Source organism: Diachasmimorpha longicaudata, chromosome 6 (assembly GCF_034640455.1).
Source record: "Diachasmimorpha longicaudata isolate KC_UGA_2023 chromosome 6, iyDiaLong2, whole genome shotgun sequence".
In the NCBI taxonomy this organism is placed as follows: Eukaryota; Metazoa; Arthropoda; class Insecta; order Hymenoptera; family Braconidae; genus Diachasmimorpha; species Diachasmimorpha longicaudata.
The window spans coordinates 3192845-3212489 of record NC_087230.1 but is presented as its reverse complement, the minus strand read 5'-3'; the positions used below and the strand labels follow the sequence as shown (position 1 = coordinate 3212489).

The window sequence follows — 19645 nt, the reverse complement described above, 5'->3', positions numbered from 1 at the left end:
TGGACAGCTGGTGTCGACGGGTTGATTGCATATTATGGTCCCCCACGTCCTCCAGCAGACGCCGATGATGAAGAACGCGAAGGTGTCACGCATCGGTGAGTGTCAATCATTCGAAGGGGTAAATAGAGAAACCATGACGACGAGGCTTCTGGCGACACTTTTTTCGCGAAGGGGGTATTTATACTCTGAGGGAAACAGCATTTGGGGATGATGACGCAATGGCAAAGTGGTGGTGTCTTGGGAGACATCAGGTGAGCTCGGGAGGCCGGAGGGACCGCCATTGTTACTGGATGACTAGTTCCTTTGGTTTTGGAGGGAAGGGAATTCTGGGAGGAAAATGTCTTTTGTTAGTGATGACCTGAAACGCGAGAAGAATTGAGAAACAACGCAGCGACGACGGCCCGAATTATTAAATTGTTCGATCGTACGACGGGACTCGAGAGACTCCGGTTCGAGTCCGGCTCAGGGGATGGGAATTTTCAAGGTTTTTCTATCGAGAGTGACAGTGACAAAATTTTCAAGTTCAGCTCGAGGATCCCGCTGAACTGAGGGCTTGGATTAGATCACAAACTTTTACCAAAGTACAGTTCAACGCGTCTTACGCACACATGAGTATACTGTGCACCAATACGTGCGCACACAGCTAACGGGGAACGGTGTTGATGTGGCAACCATGTGCAGTCTCTCTCTTACTCTCTCTATTCTTTTTAAGATGTATATATTAACCTGGAAAAGGTCGCACTTGGATGTGTGGATAAATTTTTTTTCAAAATAATTGGAAAAATGTCAAGTAGGTTGAGGCACAGGGGACGATTTATTTATTTATTTATTAAATATAAGCAGGACGAGTGGTTGCTGCGCTGTTGCCACGTCAGGGGTGTGAATTTATTTGCTCCGCCCACTCCGGAAGGACCCCAACTTTCTTAAGTTATTGCTCAGGTATGAGATGGTTAATTGAGTCAAATTTTTTTTCTGTAAATTAGTTGACACGAGTTCCGCAATATATATTTTTTTCATCAAAATTCTTCTAGTGTTTAATCACACAAAAACATGTTAAAAATATATATATGTATACTTTAGAACTGAGGTGGTAAACCAAAATTTGTCCACGGAACCTTTTGAAGATAATAATCAGGGCTTTCTATGAAAATATTTTCATCGAAATTCGTGGAAAATTGCAGCGATATAACAATAACCTTAATTATGTTCCTTCATTTAAACTTTTCATAAAGGTCTTTAATTCACTCAAAAGTGACATCACAATAATTCTGGACAGTCAAACTCATTGTACAATTATTTCAATTTAAATTAATGCAGTCAATTGATTTTCTTTTATTTATAATTCCCATTTATAATTATAATGAGACTCAAAAAAACTACTGAATTGCTTGCTTTTTCACTGAGTAAATTAAGTAATTAATTTATTATCAATACGGAATATAGACAAAAACTGCTTTACCTGATCTCCTCGATATTTTTTCGTGATTTCAAAAAGTTTTCATTAAAGAATAATTTACTGCACTAAACCCTGAAGGATTTTTCTACATTTTAACCCAAATTTCTTTCCAAAGTGATTAATATTCGTCGAATCGCATCCCATTGATCTCGATCGATTTCTTGAAAAATTGAAAAAATCTCAATAATACGTGACAGGAAACGTCTTTAATAAAAATAAACATAAAATTTAAGAGTGATTTTCTTGAAAAATTGCAACATTATTGTCTGCATTAAATTCAAATTCAAACCTCTCTGCTTCCCGCCACTGGTTCCGCTGTCGCTCACTCTCCGTTCATGAAAACACCAAATTGGTTGATAAACACGAATGGAGTACTGGATGCCAACTCGTGCAGATCGTAGTGAGTCCCGTCACACATATAAGCAAGATGGAGGATCTCGCAGTCGAAGTATGCGGCGAAAACGGAGCGTATTATAAGGTTTGCCCTGTGATAAGTATAAGTAAAATAACGTTAATTCGTGTATCCTCACATTCATCATTTTTTCGAGAATTCAACTGTTGTGTTATACGATTTTAAACCCATGTACTTCAGAGTTTTTCAATGGCTTTCATGATCCCACGTACGAGCAACGCGCGGCTTGTACGACGCCATGTCCTCACCATTTGACAGGGCGTGATTTTTCAATCGAATTATTATTTCCCCAAGTTCATTTGTACAATATCCCGATCACGTTACCACCCCTCACAATCGTCCTTCACCCACAGTTGCATTTTTCCGAGGAATAAATGAGATGTGAATTTTTCATTTTGGTGATCAATTTTCACCTGGACTCGAGGTGTTGATGGCATTCAGACGATTATTCCAACCATTTCTAATAAATTTTTATTTCTCCTTTTTTAGGCCTACGTCACCGATGTTTTCGAGGATGAAGTATTGGTGGCCTTCGACAATGAGTGAGTGTACAATAATTATTATTAAAATTCAATCATGGGTGATTATCAGTGGATATGTAGAGAGACTTGAGAATGTCCAGACAATGAGTATTCCCCTTGATTTGATGTCTTGGTCTTGCTGATTATCTGAAATTCACATTTTTTTTCCATTTTGGTGATTTATTTCTCCCCCGGGGATGATCGAACAAAAGAACGTCGAGTCACATTCCTTTGTTCCTCCTCACTGTTCATGTATATATGTACTGTCTTACACCTGTGGACTCCATGATTTGTCGTTTGAGATATTGGGGAGATTGTTGTCACATTTAGTGATTAATTTTGAAGAAAAAAATAACTGACAATTCGACGTTTCGATTTGTATCACAGCTGGCAGCCAGAATCAAAGTTTCCATTTGCTCAAGTACGTCTACCGATGAAAGATGGCCCAAAGCCAGAATTCCAGGAGAATCAGGAGATCGAGGTATACTCGAGGGCCAATGATCAGGAGGCGTGTGGTTGGTGGAAGGCGATCATCAAGGTAACGTGACGTTTCGGGGGTGCATTATGTCCTCAATGAATTGTCTGAATTTTTCATAGTTTTTATTATTCTCAGATGATCAAAGGGGGCTTTCAAGTTGTTGAATACCTTGGCTGGGAGTACAGTTACACAGAAATCGTCTCCGGGGAACGTGTTAGAATGAAAAACACAAATCCACCGATTGATAAGAATACCTTTCACAAGATCGAGATCGATGTACCTGAAGAGCTCCGAGAATTGTAAGATTTTTTTCGATTTTTGCGGTTTTTTCTATTGGATATGTCATAAGTTGGGAGTTTAGGGGGAATTTTACTTATTGATGAACTTTTTGCAGTGCTAAAATGGATAATGTACACAAGAAATTCCAGAAAGCGATATGTGCAGCTGTGTGTCGATACATACCTGATAGGGGAATTCTCCTGGCTATTTCACGGAATGAGAATCTTCGTAGGAACAGTAGTATGATTCAAGAAATGCACTTTCGAAATCTTTCTCAGAAGGTAATTGTTTCTCAATAATGATATTTGGCTCATTGTAAAAGTGAAGAGCTTTCATTCTGAGTCTTTAAGTGTTTTGAAAGCGATTGGATTCAGCCAGATATAACAGAAATGATTTTTGTGGCGAAAAAAATTCCAACAAGAAATTAAAATATTTTTGAAAAAAACTTATATTTCGAAGAATATTTGAAAACACGAATTGATTCACTTCTATTAACTACTTCTGTACTCAAATCATTTGAGTCAAAGACGTTGAGATATTCGTTTAACAGCTGAGAATATATTTTCATAAAAAAATTCAATAAATTAAAAAATTATGAAACAAGGATACAGAGAATATAAAAAATTAAAATATTGAAAACAGTCTATTGCTCTCACGATTGATGAACAAATCAATGTTCCCAGGTACTTCTCCTGAAAAGAACAGAGGAAGCAGCTCGTCAACTCGAGTCCACGAAGCTTCAGACAGTCGGGGGGTAAGCACAACAAATATCATTGGTTTCTACTCAACATATTTCTCTCCTCGCATTTTATTTCCAATGCAATAATATTCTCCATTCAACGCAATAACTCAAGTATCACATTATGGGTTTTTTTATTCGCTCTCTTTTTGCCTCTCTGTCTCTATCTCTCTGAAAACCCATTCCCTCATCCATTCCATTTGCCATCCTGTCTGTGGTTTAACATCAACTCGTTGCAAATTCATTGTTTATAATTTTTCAATATTAGGTAAGACCTCGGCATTCCCATAGATGTACGTCAATGTTTTTTGGTAGGATTTGGTGACGTGGTAGACGAATTATTTTAACTCAATCATGAATTTTCTTTATTAAAGATACCGAAGAAAAAAAAACGAAATTAAAACAGACAGAATGGAGTCGAGGTAATTGAACTTGAGAAACGCCAACATGCCATCTCACTCGGGGGCCTTTTTTTCAATTTTGAATTATCTTTCTCATTTTTCAGCAAATTTAGATCATCAAACTTTATATATCAGCGTGTCTCAGACTATGAGGCAGGGGCCAGATCAAATCCAAGGTGAGACGTCATCGATTTTGATCGCGATCTCCGTGATTCATTAATTTCGTTTTAGTTTGTTACATCGATCAAATTCGTCTGTTGAAATCATCAAATAATCTGTAGATTTTCATTGTTTGCCCTCATGGTATCTAGATAAATTCAAATGAGTTGGTGGATGAGAGAAGAGACAACAACTAAATGAAATCAATGAAATTCCACACTTATTTTACAATGTGCATGCTACAGTGTTTGTGTAATTTCATTCACAATTAAACAAACATTATGTTTGCTTGGAATCACGTACTCTACATGGAGCAAATTATATCGATTATTATTTTTATTTTGTTGTGCACTGAGAAAAAAATTTCTGAGATATAGAAATTCATTGATATTGAATACAATTAATAACTGATCTTATTATTTTTCAATTAAAAAACTTAAAATTTAATCGATGTTTGTGCCTTACAATGTCATCCTCTTTTGCGACTATTCAATCGATGAATACTATTTGGATCAATCGTTAATTTTCTATTTCTTAGATTTTTTTTCTTGGTGTAGTTGATAAAGGCTGTCGTAGTATCAATTTGGGAAGGATTACACTGGGGTACATTGCGAGACAATTCCCGAGGAATATTCGTCAGGGACACGGTGGGGGATTCTTGGCCTGCCAATGTTTGAGATACACTGATATATTTGTTGAGATATAGACTAGTGATTTATTGAGATTATGGGATGATTCAACCACTCACCAAATCTGGAGAAAAACAAATACGATAATTTTTGTTACCTATTGCAAATAGGATTTGATTGATTTTGTTGATTTTGATAGAGTAGCAGTCAATTTTTGGGAAACGATCCCTCAATTTGAGAGAACTTATGAAATTTTTATGAAAAAAATTAATAAAATCATTATCGATTTTTATTGATTTTATTTTCATCTGACAAAAAAGTTTAATGAGTTTATGGAGAAGATTATGAAAGTTTGGGAATTCAGGAATTTTATTTGGAGATGGAAATATACAGCTCAAAATTAAATTGGGATAACTTGTGTGCTGGTTTTTTCTTCAATTTATCGATAATGATAATCCCCTAGGAATAACCCAAATTTTCAGAAAAAATTGAAGCACAAATCTTCTTTTATAAAACCGAAATCCTAATTAATCGTAATTAAGTGAATTTCATTGTTTGCTGATGAATAAATCTAACTCGAGAGCAATTTCACACTGATGACCCTCAATCTCTCTCATAAGACTGACCTATCGATCAAATCAATTTCAAAGGAGAGCCTTCAGTGTCCCAGAATCACTTGTTGCGTCACTCATTCACGACAATTCGCGAAAGAGAAATGCTTTTATTTTTAGTTGATATGGAGTGAGAAAATATCGATTCGCATTCATAGAATTCACAATCTCGTATGCATGGGCTCCAATTGCACGCGATGTTTAGTGGGCTTGATTGGAAAACAGGATATTGTTTACTGCGTCATTTTTTTTTCTTTTATTTTTCAGCTTTTTATCATGACAGATGACACTACTTCCTTTTGGTTCATGCTTTATAGATGTGATTGTCAATTTCATTATGACATCATTCGGCTTTTCAACGTGAAGATTTCACTATTTTATTTGTGCAAAAAATGTAAAATTTTGAGGTTAAAGTTCTGATGATTGGGGTTTTGCATCAAAATTTCCCATTGTTGGATATAAAAGTTGATTGAAAAACATTAGATACGTATTTTTTTTTTCTTTTTAACAAGGAAAAATCATGAAGTCCGATTCGTGAATTTGTTAGAAATTTTTAGAATAAAAAAATACGAATCTAATATTTTTCGTGGTTTTTTAAATGCATTTTCAGTTTTTTTTTTCAATAAAGAAATCATGCAATGACCCCATTCTTTCAGGATCTCCGGAGAATATCGTGCAAACTCCCTTTAAGGTGAAATGAAACATTTCTGAGTACAATCGGCCAAAAAGTTAGTCATAGCCTTGAAGTTGGCTGTAACTGGCAAGCGATATTATAGTCAACCCTTTTACCAACTTCAAGTCTTTTATTAATTTATTTGGCCCCGCGTATACCATCGTCTGGAATTGTTTTTTCTCCTGCAATTATTTTCTAACCAGTCAGAAAGGAAAAATAAAATTCCAAAAGAACATTTTTCAATTGAATTTTCTCACTCCGAAAAATCTACAAAATAATTGATAAATATGTACTCAAATTTAGATATATTAAACCTATTGATTTTTTCTTGTCACCAGATACACAGACGAATTTAATGTACGTGAAGACCTGATGGGTCTGGCGATCGGCGCACACGGGGCGAACATCCAACAGGCGCGAAAGGTCGAGGGTATAACGAACATCGAGTTGGAGGAGAACTCCTGTACATTCAAAATATATGGCGAGGTAACTCCCCACTTTCATTTCAATCACCGTTGCACTGAGGAAAAAAATTATTCTAAAATTATATATTTTTTTCCATTATTCAATCAAACGCACCTGCACAGTATGAAATATATAATTAATTACAGACTCACGAGGCTGTGAAGAAAGCACGTTCAATGCTGGAGTACAGTGAGGAGTCCATACAAGTGCCAAGAGTCCTCGTGGGAAAAGTCATTGGAAAAAATGGTCGCATTATTCAGGAAATAGTGGACAAAAGCGGTGTTGTGAGTAGCCATTTATCAAGTTTACTCAAATTCCCCCCCCATTTATTTATAATTTTTCAAATCGTAAATCTACAAAGAATTGCTTGCAATAAGTTTTGAGACTTTATTTAACTGCTTATGAATGCCACGAGAGTTATCCACGGTTAAGCAAAACCGATGTACATTTTTTGTTCACAATTTTTCATTTATGATGAGTGTTATTAATCATCTGTGTTATTTTATTAATTGATTATTCACCTGAACTAAACATAAACGTTTTAAACGACAATGGACAAGACTGGGGGGAGGTGAATTATCGTTTACAGTCTAGTCTTACTTATTGCAACGATCGAATTAGTTAAATTATTCAGATAAATTAATCAACGATTCAAGATTCAATTGCTTTTTAAGAGGATTTTTTTATGTGACATACAGTGCATTGTTTGTTTTCGGTAGATAACATCTGGCTCGAGTGGGAATGTACATACTGATAGAGTAAGTATATTACCTTATATTGTTTGTGCCTTTATTTCATCTTTTCCATCAAAAAAAAAAAAACAAACAGATTAAATTATGGGATAAAGAGAGATAACATCAGTGAGCATTAGATTGAGGATTCATAATAGTACACTTGAAAAAATTATACACGAATGTATACATGAACCACTCGGGCCAGTTTTCATTTCTATCAACTTATGAAAAAGCCATTTTGATAATTCAACCGAAAGGTAGGAAAATTTGATTTTTTTGCGAATGATTTTGTTTTCATTTTTATTATTATTTTTTTTTTCTCAAACACCCCGAGATGTTGATCTCAATTTGCTTTGAAACGAAATGACGGTGATTGCTTATTGAAAATTTTCTTAGTCGATTTTTTAAACATTTAATTTACGAACAATCATTCTTCATCGTTCTCACTTTTTTAGGGTATGGGCTGATATTCTGGGTGTCTTCATCTGGATAAATGCACCGATAAAAGAATTGTGGGAAAACTGACGCTCTCTCTGAGAAAATCATTTCATTTTTTAAAGTCAGATGTGATTTTTCATTTTTCTTCATTCATTTGCATTAATTTTAGCTACAGAAATTAATCGCAATTTTAATGAACAATAATTCGATTTAATCATTTGTTTTTCTTCATTTATTTTCGTTTGTTTTCTCCATAAAATTGTAATCTATTGGCTTTTTTCAGTAAAATGAGTAAACTATCAACAAACCTCGGTATTATTTTTCCGAGATAATGCTAGTGTATTTAACTGTAATTTTTTATCCATGAAATTACATGACATTTGAATAAATTTGTTGTTTGGATGATTTTACTTCAGGTTCGAGTAAAAATCGAGGGTGATAATGAGCCACAGCCGACGATTCCCCGTGAAGAGGGACAAGTTCCATTCGTATTTGTTGGAACAGTCGAGAGCATTGCAAATGCAAAAGTATTGTTGGAGTATCATTTAGCACACTTAAAGGTAATTTTAATTATTAAAAACTACCCAACTGTGTAAAAGGGACATTTTTATTAATCCGATTGCTTTGGAATTTCCAGGAAGTTGAACAACTTCGACAAGAAAAATTGGAGATAGATCAACAGTTGCGAAGCATGCATGGCTCGACAACGGGACCAATGCCCAGTTTTCCTCCTGTCAGGCGGGGCATGTCCTCGGGTCCTGAGGAGGGTGGTGGGGGTCGCGGTGGACGGGGTGGACAGTCACGGGGACGGGGACGAGGCAGAGCACCAGCACGACATAACGCAGGTAATAATATTTACATTTAGGAGGTCATCATTGGATAATTTCTATCAACATTGTCACTGAAATTTCAACGATTTTTTTGCATTGGATATTCATTTTTTTGGAAATTCAGCGGTTATTGCAGTTATTGATTGTATTATTTCATGAACATGCATAAGAAATATTTAAATATGTTTAATTTAAGTTAGTTCTTCAACACCCCCATAATCTCTTCATGTCTTTCCCAGGTAATCGTAGAGACACAATGGACGGTAACGATGAACGAGTGAGAGACCTGCCTCCTCGAGGAGGTAGTCATCAGGGTCATCAAGGTGGTAGTGGAGGTAGTTACACAGGCAACAGGCAGGGAAGACCACCTGCACCTCGACGTGATCGTAGGGACGACAGACGTCGAACAACAGACGACGAAGAGACTGTTCTCGATAGTCAAGACGTATCGAGCATCGATCGAGGTAATTTATCAATTTATTTATTATTCTTATCTCACATTATCTCCTCCATTCACCATTGGGCATCACAATGTCATCAATCTGCTTTTGAATGTAGCATGAGTTGGACGACAAACTCTTGTGACCATCTAACCCAGAAATCTTGGCTCTCCAGGATTTATTAACCATTCGCACGCTTAACACAATTCATGAACCAATAGGAACATTCAACTAATCAATTAACAAATTATGCTAGATAATTTAAAACACAGATGGTCACGATGGTTTGTTTGTAATACGTGTGTAGAATCTGTATCGAGTGTCGAGGGAAAGCCTAAAGGAAACAGACGAAGGCAGATACGATCAAGAAGACGCAGTGCTACACCCGACAACAGTCAAAAAGGTCAATATTTATGTGGAGTATATTTCAGACCTTTGGATCGAATCCCTCATAATGTTTAATTGACAAAATGAATGAGTGCATTGAAACGAACTGTCTTTCATCTTCGATAACTCGAGAATGGCTGAGTGGAAATCTGCCAGTTTGTGTTCATTTGCAAGATATTTTTTCAACCTGTAAAATGAAACCGGACTCATCCAAATGGCATAATTTGCTCAACAGATATTGAAGATGAAATAACTGTTCATGCTACGACTTTTCCAAAACATTTTGATAAATAAATAAATCACATGAATTAATTCGTTACACGAATGCTTTCTCCAGGTAATTCAGGCCAGACCGAGCAACCTGGTGTAACAAAGGAAGGCACCCCCACATCAAAAGACGTTATAAACTCGAACAGCAGTGGCCCACAGGGCCCGAAAGGCCAGAGAGATCGTCGTCCAGGCCAGTGGCGTACTTCCTCCAACAACAAGCCCAAGGAGACCCTGGTAAATGGTACCAGTGGCTAATAGCTCTCCTCTCCCCCTCAATTGTCTTCTTCAAGCCCCCCGAAGAGTAGAAGAAGGATTGACATAATTGAATGAATAATAAATAACCGTTAACATCGGAGAAAATTAAATGAACAACTACTTTACCGAGCATATAATAAACACTGACTACTCTGAAGATATGGCTGGATCATCTGAGCTACGTGGATACATGACGCTTTACCCGATTATTCAATGACTTTTTGAGGAACTGATAAGGAACGCAACATAATTAATTGATAATGATTCAACGGAGAATGATTACTTAGTCTAGTTACTTACTCGTTTTTCAACACTGTTTGTTACCAATATTAAGGATTAACTGCAGTTGTTTTGATGAGTCATAAGTAATTGAGAATAAATTAAAGGTAATATCAATTATCATTCTACGTTAAAGTAAATCGTTCTTACGAATACAAAAAAATGATGACAAACATTTAAAGACATATTAATATCCATGCATGGTTTAGTTTGAAGAGAAAAAAGATGGCGATCGACTGTCATTGCGTTTGGTAAATATGGACACATTCATTGGGATATTGATTGAGAGCGTGGGGATTTTGAATACTGGAGATGGGATTGCACTTTGACGTGCACAGGACTTGTTTCGTTGAGCCAGTAAGTGACGTAAATGTTTTGAGACCCTTCCCGGATTATGACACCGTGCCTCACGTTTTAAAAAAAAATATGAATTTAAAACAATGTCACGAGACAGTGTCTCGATGACAGTCAACATCATTTATTGAGAAATAAAAATGTTTATGTCTCGTCAGGATCATGGGATTCGGCGGTTGATCTTATTGGGATTGCGAATATGGAATCAATCAAATTTAACTCGTGAAAATAACAGTTCAATTACTCTGAAACCTTTGGTTTTTGAGGTTATGGGTCGATACAATACTGATACAGGGTCATTTAACGAGGTAAATTTGATCTGATTTATTCTAAAAAATATACTGAATGGAATTAGCCTCCATTACCAATTGTCAACGGCAGCTTGACAAATATAATTTTTGTATTTTACGAATAATCATCTGCTCCCCATGATGTTTCCTCATTTTCTTCTTATTACACAATGTTAAATTATTTTTTAACAACTTTATGCAGCCTTTTCTTTCTTATTTGATTATTATTACTTTTTCTTTCTTGTCCAAGATTTATCATTTTTTCTCCAATTTTTTTTTTATTAATCGTCATTATGATTTCAGTTTGAGTGATTAGTTTGTAATTGCGATAACTATCGTGACAGATTGAAAAGACATTTTGTTGGTTGATATTTAAAGGGAATTAATGGTTTTTTGGCCCTGTTGTACGACGTCATTATTGTTCCTTAATTTAAACGAATTATTATTTTTGCTCGTCATATCTACAATCTGTCAATACTGAAAATTCCCGGATTGATTTGAAAATAATATTGTGAAATTGATAATTGGCAGATGCAACTCATTGAAATTACAAAAAGAAAGTGAATAAATATGTGAAAAAAAATAACAGATTCACAGAATGAAAAATCAATATATTTAGCGATACCAATGTATGATGTGCCAGACAAGAGGAAAAAAAAACAATGATACATGTTTTATGATATCTAAAGTCTAGCTGAAAGTGCAGATTTAGCGCATTACCTTTATTACTATATTACTACTTAGTCGAAAAGATACGAAAAAAAAAATCATAAAAAAATGTGGATGTCTGAACAAATAAATTAGCTTTACTATACTAAGCTATTAAACAAAAAATACAAAAAAAATGATTAAAAATACTTTTAAAAAACACGTAAAAATAAAAAAAAATACAAAAGTAATAGATGATCACTTAGTCAGCGGTTTTAAATTGTCTCGCGGTGTTGCCTTGTTCCAATTTAAAACAGTTGTCTTTAATCTCTTCTTCCGGACATGACAACAACTTAATCGGACGTGTCTCAAAATGAATCATTGCAAAGCAATAAACGTATACACTGATGATGGTTGATTGCAAAGAAAAAATGATTAATAAATAAAAAAAAACTAAACAAAGTACGTATTTTGACACCTTAAATAATTGTAAACGGAACTGTGTGCGCTGCCAATTTTGGTTGAAATGAGAAAAAAATAATAATGATTAAGGTCGAGTTTTTGGCAGCCCATGAAAACTGAGATATCCCCCAACTTGCTTGTTTCAGATACATTTGTATTGATTGCAATTGTGCATAATTTAAGGAATAAAACATTTCTGTACATAATTTGTATTTTATTGCTTCACCGCCTGTTGTGGGCTATTTAATTAATTGGTCCTGGTTAAAATAACCCTAACAATTTAGTTCTAGTAACTGACTTTTAACCACAAGAAGATTTTCCTTGGTCAGTAATTTAAAGTCTATATAAAGGTATTGCGTGATTTTTTTTTCACGTCAAAGCTTGAAACCATATATTCAAAATGAGAATTTATTTCAAAGTTATCTTGTCAGGATTGTTTTCTGGCCTGTATTAAAAACTCTGTCATCCTTGGATTTTTATGAAGTTGATCTTGAAAAAGATAATTATTCATTAAAAGGTATTTTAATCACCTGAAGATTTCTTTAGGGTGAAATTAATTTTATGGGTTTGTAATTGAGTAGAGATTGTGGCATGTTGATAAAAATGACCTTCCAAAAGCTATAATTAACTCGGTTTCCTTGCCATGAATTTTCTTTGTAAATTCAAGACCTTTCTGGTAGTCTACTGCCACTGCAGACATCGGCGCACTGCCATGCGCTCTCTTTTACCGACAGTTTGGGGTTTAGTGTAATGATTCGAGCGGGGAATCGAATCGTAATGTTGGGGCGAGTATTTATTAAAAATTCCATGAATAACATTTATTGAACTTAATAACGTTTTGAATTACAAAGAAACGCTTCAATCCCGAGGGTCAGGCAATCCCACGCCAACGCCATTGATAACCCCAGCGTCGATGGTGGCGGCTGGGACAGTGGCAACACAGGCGGCCGAAAAATCGCCTGCTCATTAAAAATTTATTTCTCCGGCGCTAATGAATATTCCGCAATGGGATAAACGCTGTTCGGAGAAGAATTAAATTTTCCTCGATCGGGCTGAATTTCACTCCTTAATCTGAGAAAATAAAATAAAACACGAAAGGTGGCACTCCGGGAGTGCAGGCAGAAGTGAAAACTTGAACTTATGGCGCGTTGGGCACTTTTTTGGGTGAGCATTTTTAGGTGCGCTCGCGACATGAGAAATTGTACATAAAAAATCAAGTTTATCAAAGCAATGTGGGCACTTTCTGAATGGACATGAAGTATAATAATATAGAAACTATATTCGAAGGAAGTGGTTTTATTTAAATGAGTAAATATTAGTAAATAGTAAATACAAAATTTATTAATTCTCATCCATAATTTCACCAACTCTTACATCATCATTATCAGGATTTTTATCAAATTCTAAAACTGAAACAATAGGTCTATGGTAACTAAAGTATGAAATGAACAATTTTGATTTAAATCTATTTATATATCTTGTGAATACTGTATCAATAGTAGTTTTGTATGTTGTTGTGCTAAGATTGCGATCATTGGACATCGTTAAATCAAATTCTTCATATAAAAATTCAATTAATGATTGATTTTTGACATCTGCAAAGTTTATGTTGAAATCTCCACTGAAAATCATAGGATAATGATCAAATCTTCTATTAATTTTCATAAGTAGTGCGGAAGCAGCTTTAGAATAAATGAATAAATTTGAATACAAGAACTCTCGTATTGCTTGTAAAGACTGTTTTGGTGAGATATAAACGGCAGCCATTATTATTGTTTGTCCATTAGAATGGCATTGGGAAATACATATATCACCAATATTCGAAACATTAGTGCTAAACATACTGGTATATCTCGCATGCACTTCCATATGATCTGTAGAAAATGTGGCCATGGTATCATCGGACCGATGATAAATAGCCACCCCACCTGCTGGACGATTGTCTCTTTTGAAACTTGCTATAAAGTTGAAATTTGGAATGTCAATAGTTTCTTCGTTACTCACATGAGTTTCTGATAATATTAACACATTCCCTTTCTCAACAAGAGCATCAACTGATAGGTCATCTACATGTCGTCGTAAGCTTTGACAATTGAATGAAAAAATAGATAACCCTTTTTTTGTAGAAATGAAATCAATAAATGTTTTAGTAACAGTTTGTAAGTTATTGTCATGTAATCGTTTCAGTTCGATGGATAAATCATCTCGATGAGTTGTAGATCTCTTTTGGTTTTTGCTTGTGTTTGAATCATCAGTCGATGCGTTTCCTACTCTGCCATGATGAAATTTCCAGCTCTCTCCTGTATCTTCTTTAGTTAGTAAGAACAAACCTTCTATATTAGTTACTCTTGATAAGGCTACGTAAACCAATTCTCTTGAGTGAGAACGACTGTATTCATAAACAATAGCATCAAAAGTACCTCCCTGAGACTTGTGAATCGTCATAGCCAAAGCCGAAACTAGTGGAAAATGTTTTCTTTTCGCCACTATAGTTTTGTTGCTGTTCAGTGGTATTGATGATGTTTGAGCAGAAATTGGCACAGCATCTCTGTCGATTCCCAAGCGTTCAATATCATTTCGTGCCTTAATTTTGCGCTTGTGACCAGCAGATTTTGGAAACTTTAACCAAATTCTTGTAATTTCATCATTTTCATTTGATTCAATATGAATTAATGTACCTACAGTGCCATTAGATAAACCATCACCTACATCAATATTTGTAGTTATCATATAAGGCCGGTTGGGAACTAGAATTAAATCGTATGGTAAGCCGCCGGTCTCGTCCGGTTTCATTTTGTGTAACTTTTGTCTAACATAAGCTTCTTGGTCGGCATTATGACAGCCAACGAAAACATCCGATGCCAATGAAATAATTTTATTTTGATAACTATTCAAAATTGTATTGTTGTATTCGTTGACAGCAATATTTGTTAACATAAGTCTTGTTCCTTCCGGACATACAGATTGCGCATATTCTTTAGTAACAAATCTAGATTCAATCACGTTCAATTCTTCTTGTGTTAAAATAGTTCCATCTCCTATTTTCGTTAAAATCGAAGAAAATAGTCTATTTTCTTGTCGCATTACTTCCTTGAGTTCAAATTGTTTAAATTTTCGCCAAGGTGTTTCGCCTGAAATTCTATTTTTAGTTTGCTTGAAGATTGGCGTAGCTTTCACAGGGGGCAATTGAGGCAAATCTCCGATAGGGATTACATCCAATCCACCAAAATCTTTTTGAAGCAAGCCAGTTATTTGCGTCAGACGTGCGGTGTTGGTAGAAGGTATTCTACCAACAACCTCATTTATTTCCTCTCCATCAATGTTAATATCTTCGCGACATAATTCTCTGCAGATCTCTAGCGTCTTTCGGATATCCAGATTTGATTCGAACTCTTTTCTTTTCTCGAGTATAAGTGCTTCATTTTCATCATATAACTGAATATACCGCCTTTCCGCAATAATTTCAGCTTCTTCATGTCGGAACGGCATGTGCAAAGTAACCATTTCTCTCCTGTATTCATTGTAGTCTTCAGCCATGTCATAATTACGATATCGTATGACTTTTGGTTCTTCTCGTTCTACATATTCATCTTTGTTATTTTTGTAATATTTAGAAACAAACTGAGCAAGAGAAACATTTTCTATAGCATCGGGTCTTTTCTCATATTTGTCGAACCAATTTTCTTTCCATATATCTATCGAATCGTCTTCAAGTTCACTTAATTGCTTCATTGTTTTCTTTACTCTGTGTCTTTCGATTGGCCGTATAGTCGGTATAAATTCGATCGCAGTTGAACTTTTTGACATCGGCTCCCTCAATAGATACCATGCAGCTTCTTGACTCGTCATCTCAGTCTGGTTCAAAAGATGGATACTAAGATGTTTAGTAATTTCAAAACTATTGAATTCAGGATGTTCATCCATAACTTCGATGATTTTTCTTTGCAAATTGCTAACGCCCTTATTAGTATTATTTACGTATTCTACTACGTAAGCTGCACAAGAGTATTCGTCAGTAATAAATTGAAAATCAGTATTTGCTTTTACAACATTGAAAATGAATGGATTGAAAGGATTATGCCATTTTTCCGAAGGTTCTCTTTTTATAAAAACTCGTGGTCTATTAATTCCCGCTCGAATTATCCTTACGTATTCCTCATCTGAATCAATATCATTTTCACTGTAAAATGATGCAAAATCATCGTAGTGATAGATTTCGAAATTTTTACGGACTGAATTGTATTTCGCCTTGTAGTGTTGGAAACAATCTTCTGTATCTTTCATAGGTGTTAAAATCATTGTTTCCTTAACCGGCAAAAATGGAGCATCAAATCTACATTTTTGTTGTCTTCTCGATACTATTTCTTTATAGCAGGTAAACGAATGCCTATGAGTTTGTAATTTAATATTACCAGAAGCTTCGGTGGCCGATACTGATATCAAAAAATTTATGAGATCGATGGCTCTATTGTAGTCCTTGTCAAGAGCATCTTCGGGAGCATTATCTAACCACGCTAAAATATGTGCATGTGGACTACCTCTGTGTTGAAATTCAATTCTTTTGAAGTAATGCAAAACTCTGTATTGTTTAAAAGGACTAAACCTTTTAGATTGTAATATTTTCATAATAACATTGACTAGCTTGTTGAAATAAATAGCACAAGTTACCGCGTCTTCATTAATGAGAGTACTTTTTTCAATATAATGCAATTCAGCAGCTTGTTCAGCAGATATTTCCGAATTGTTTTTCAAATTATGCAACGATTGCAATAACTTTGGCCATCCGATTTCATTGGCACTTATAGTAAAGAAAACAGTAGGCTTACCATATTGTCGAATCATTGCAAAAAGATCTCTTTTTCTTTCTGCCCAATAATATGCTGAATTCGGAATTGAGCGAAGAAATGCCAAATTGGTCTCAATGCAGCCATCCATATAATCGTTTGACTGTATTTGCTCTTTAGTAATTGCAATACCTTGGCCAACATGTCTGAATCCTATAGAAAGAGACTGTTTGATTCGAAACCTCATGATTTTCATCGCCATGTATAGCAAGTGTTGAGGGGTTACACCTCGTCTATCAGATCTCCTAAGTTCACTACTTGCCATCATGAAAGCTGTGGCAACCACACCATCACGGAATTGCCTAAATTGTCCCAAATATATTTGTGGGAAAGATAATTCTTCAGCGTGCTCATCGAATAGCAGACTGATTGGAACGTTTTCTGAAAAAATACATATGTTTATTTAGCAAATTTAACAAATTAAATAAGAAAAGAACAAAAATAAAATAGAGTACCTTCTCCAGGAGCAATGCTCAAATACATATTTTCGTCCCACATCAATGTTTGCTGCTGAGCTATTAAACTTTCGCCAATTGGTATCTGTTCTAAAATGTCATTGTCGCCATCTTCATCAAAGACAATATCATCTGCAACTTCGCATTCATTGTTGTCATTCAAAAAACGATCATCAACTGCAACACCGTAGGAAGTGTAAAGAGGAGTGTCTTTCAAATATCGTAACCAAACTTTTATGCTTCTTTTCCTTACTATACCATATACGTAACTAGATTTATGAATTTTTTTCCGTTTAATATGAACAGTGATGGCATAATCATCATCTACTTGCCTTGGCAACACATTAACCATTGTATTCACTTCAATTGGAACATTAATGACCTGTCCATAAATTCCATATTGACCATGTACATGTCGCAGTCTACGAATTTGCATGAACGGAATTCTTGGAGATATTAACCTTTCAGTTACCAAGTCTAAAGGAAAGTCTTTCAGAGATGCAGGAATAGGTGGATATTTGAATCCATTGTAAACAGACATCGGTGGAATACGTTGCTTTTTAGTTGCTGCGTTGCAAGTTGAACATAATTTAATTTCCGGTAAAGTAGTGTTTGAAAGCAATGGTCTTACAAAATCAATATTTTTAGTCGTATCTATATTTTGTAAGTAACTCAAATCCTTTTTGAACCACAGTCTGTCGCAAACATCACAAGCAAGGCCGAATTCGTTTGCAACGAAATCTTTCTGAAATTCTCGATGCGCAGAGGAATTTCGTTGAAAAGCAGAGTATGTTTGAACCTGAACATTAGGTAAGGAAGCATTTACAATCTGAGAGGAAGGTTGACCTGGAACTATTATATCCGCGACATTGTGAATAGGAGGATTGTCGTCAGAATGGCTTGGTGGACCTGTAATTCGCTCGTTGTGTATGATTTCTGAATGTATGTCATCTGTGGTAAATGGACCAGACGAATGTATTGCTGTCCGAGGTATATAAGGCACATCTCTGGTAGATGGACCAGCGATTTGAGGAGGTACACTTTGTTGTACAAACGTTTGGTCAGTTGATAATAAATTTAACGTTCTTCGTTTATCTCTGTATCGTTTACAATAATCTTTGTTCGCTTGTTTCGCCAATTCTGACTTATGTGGGTGTTTCTCTCTGTATCGATTATCATATTCTTTTCTTTTTTGTTTTCTTTTTTCTACTTCATCCTCATAAGTGGAGTCATCTATCGAGTTTTTTCTTTTTCTTTTTCGAGCATCATTTGAATCATCCGCATCCATTTTCAAGACAAATCTATAATCAAAAATAAAAATGTAGATTTTTTTAAAGGTATAATCGTAGCATATATATTGTTTCGGGTTTTCCTACTTTTCCGGCTTTTCGATAATTTTTGATTCTTAGCTGAAATGGGCATAGAGTTAATTTTCCTAATTCCCCAAAATTTCGAGATTTTCTGTAATTTTGTAAAAATTTATCAACTTCAAACTTTAAATGCAGCGCCTTTTTAAACGCTAGCGCCAAACTTGTATTCTTGTAATGTAACTGTTGGTAAAAGAGGAAGTTGTCTCTCTAGCCGAAGAAAGAGACAGCTGATATATACATATGCGTATACTAATAGCATTTGTTTATGTACGTATCATGTACGTAACAAAATTTACCAAATAAAATAATAATTTATTTACGTGATGACGAGCAGCAGTTGTAATAATGTATACGAAATATAGTAACACTATAGTATACAAAAGCACTACAACAATGTTTTTATTAATTCTATTAACACTTTAGATTTGGTTTTTTTTAGCACAATAAAATAGCAGCAACACAAGTCAAATGAAATATTTAAATAAATAAATTTTCCGTGTAATATTCATTTATAAAATAAATATAAAAAACTCGCAATCTCATCTGTCGCGAGGGCACGAACGAATGCCCATGCAAAGACTGCGTATAGCATGCAGCGCTCTCGCATACCTATACACTGGGGGGGCTCCGTTTGTACTTTCTCAACTGTACAAATGATCAACTGTACAGAGAATTTTCAAACGGTGAGAGCACCATTGTGTAGGGATTCAACTGTCGAGACAGAAAGCTAGGCTGTACATATGGACCCAGCGCTACATGTACATTG

At 35.2% G+C, this 19645-nt stretch overlaps 2 protein-coding genes across 13 annotated transcripts; one reads left to right on the top strand and one right to left on the bottom strand.

Moving 5' to 3' along the window:
- Positions 1-1235: 1235 nt before the first annotated feature.
- LOC135163657 (fragile X messenger ribonucleoprotein 1 homolog) lies at positions 1236-12416 on the top strand. Of its 9 annotated transcripts, XR_010299163.1 has the most exons (17): positions 1246-1934; positions 2358-2410; positions 2777-2927; positions 3003-3166; positions 3262-3427; positions 3830-3900; positions 4260-4307; positions 4391-4462; positions 6697-6844; positions 6970-7107; positions 7543-7581; positions 8412-8555; positions 8633-8840; positions 9065-9289; positions 9573-9668; positions 9990-10563; positions 10666-12416. XR_010299163.1 is itself a non-coding variant. In XM_064123270.1 (16 exons), exons 1-16 carry the CDS (start codon positions 1884-1886, stop codon positions 10175-10177), a joined length of 1953 nt encoding a protein of 650 aa, XP_063979340.1. In that variant the 5' UTR covers positions 1246-1883; the 3' UTR covers positions 10178-12416. The 9 variants fall into 9 exon arrangements, 8 of the variants coding, with proteins under 8 accessions (XP_063979344.1, XP_063979341.1, XP_063979340.1 ...); XM_064123270.1 differs by having other exon boundaries at positions 4400-4462; positions 9990-12416; XM_064123269.1 differs by having other exon boundaries at positions 9990-12416.
- On the bottom strand, positions 11770-19518 carry LOC135163656 (uncharacterized). Of its 4 annotated transcripts, XM_064123267.1 has the most exons (4): positions 19200-19518; positions 17510-18810; positions 14215-17435; positions 13831-14138 (listed from the first exon to the last, which is right to left on the bottom strand). In XM_064123267.1, the coding sequence occupies exons 2-4, from the start codon at positions 18795-18797 to the stop codon at positions 13980-13982; spliced, it is 4668 nt and encodes a 1555-aa protein (XP_063979337.1). In that variant the 5' UTR covers positions 18798-18810; positions 19200-19518; the 3' UTR covers positions 13831-13979. The 4 variants fall into 4 exon arrangements, with proteins under 4 accessions (XP_063979334.1, XP_063979335.1, XP_063979338.1 ...); XM_064123264.1 differs by having other exon boundaries at positions 11770-17435; positions 19200-19517; XM_064123265.1 differs by lacking the exon at positions 19200-19518 and adding an exon at positions 18886-19160 and having other exon boundaries at positions 11770-17435.
- Positions 19519-19645: the final 127 nt, after the last annotated feature.

What these genes read in the sequence shown, in the direction of transcription:
- LOC135163657 (XM_064123269.1), top strand. Translation starts at nt 1,884, where the DNA reads ATGGAGGATCTCGCAGTCGAAGTATGCGGCGAAAACGGAGCGTATTAT. An exon ending in GGTGGAAGGCGATCATCAAG is followed by an intron (nt 2,928 to 3,002) that starts GTAACGTGACGT and finishes TATTATTCTCAG; the next exon opens with ATGATCAAAGGGGGCTTTCA. An exon ending in CGTATCGAGCATCGATCGAG is followed by an intron (nt 9,290 to 9,572) that starts GTAATTTATCAA and finishes ATACGTGTGTAG; the next exon opens with AATCTGTATCGAGTGTCGAG.
- LOC135163656 (XM_064123264.1), bottom strand. Translation starts at nt 18,797, where the DNA reads ATGGATGCGGATGATTCAAATGATGCTCGAAAAAGAAAAAGAAAAAAC. An exon ending in GAGCATTGCTCCTGGAGAAG is followed by an intron (nt 17,436 to 17,509) that starts GTACTCTATTTT and finishes GTATTTTTTCAG; the next exon opens with AAAACGTTCCAATCAGTCTG.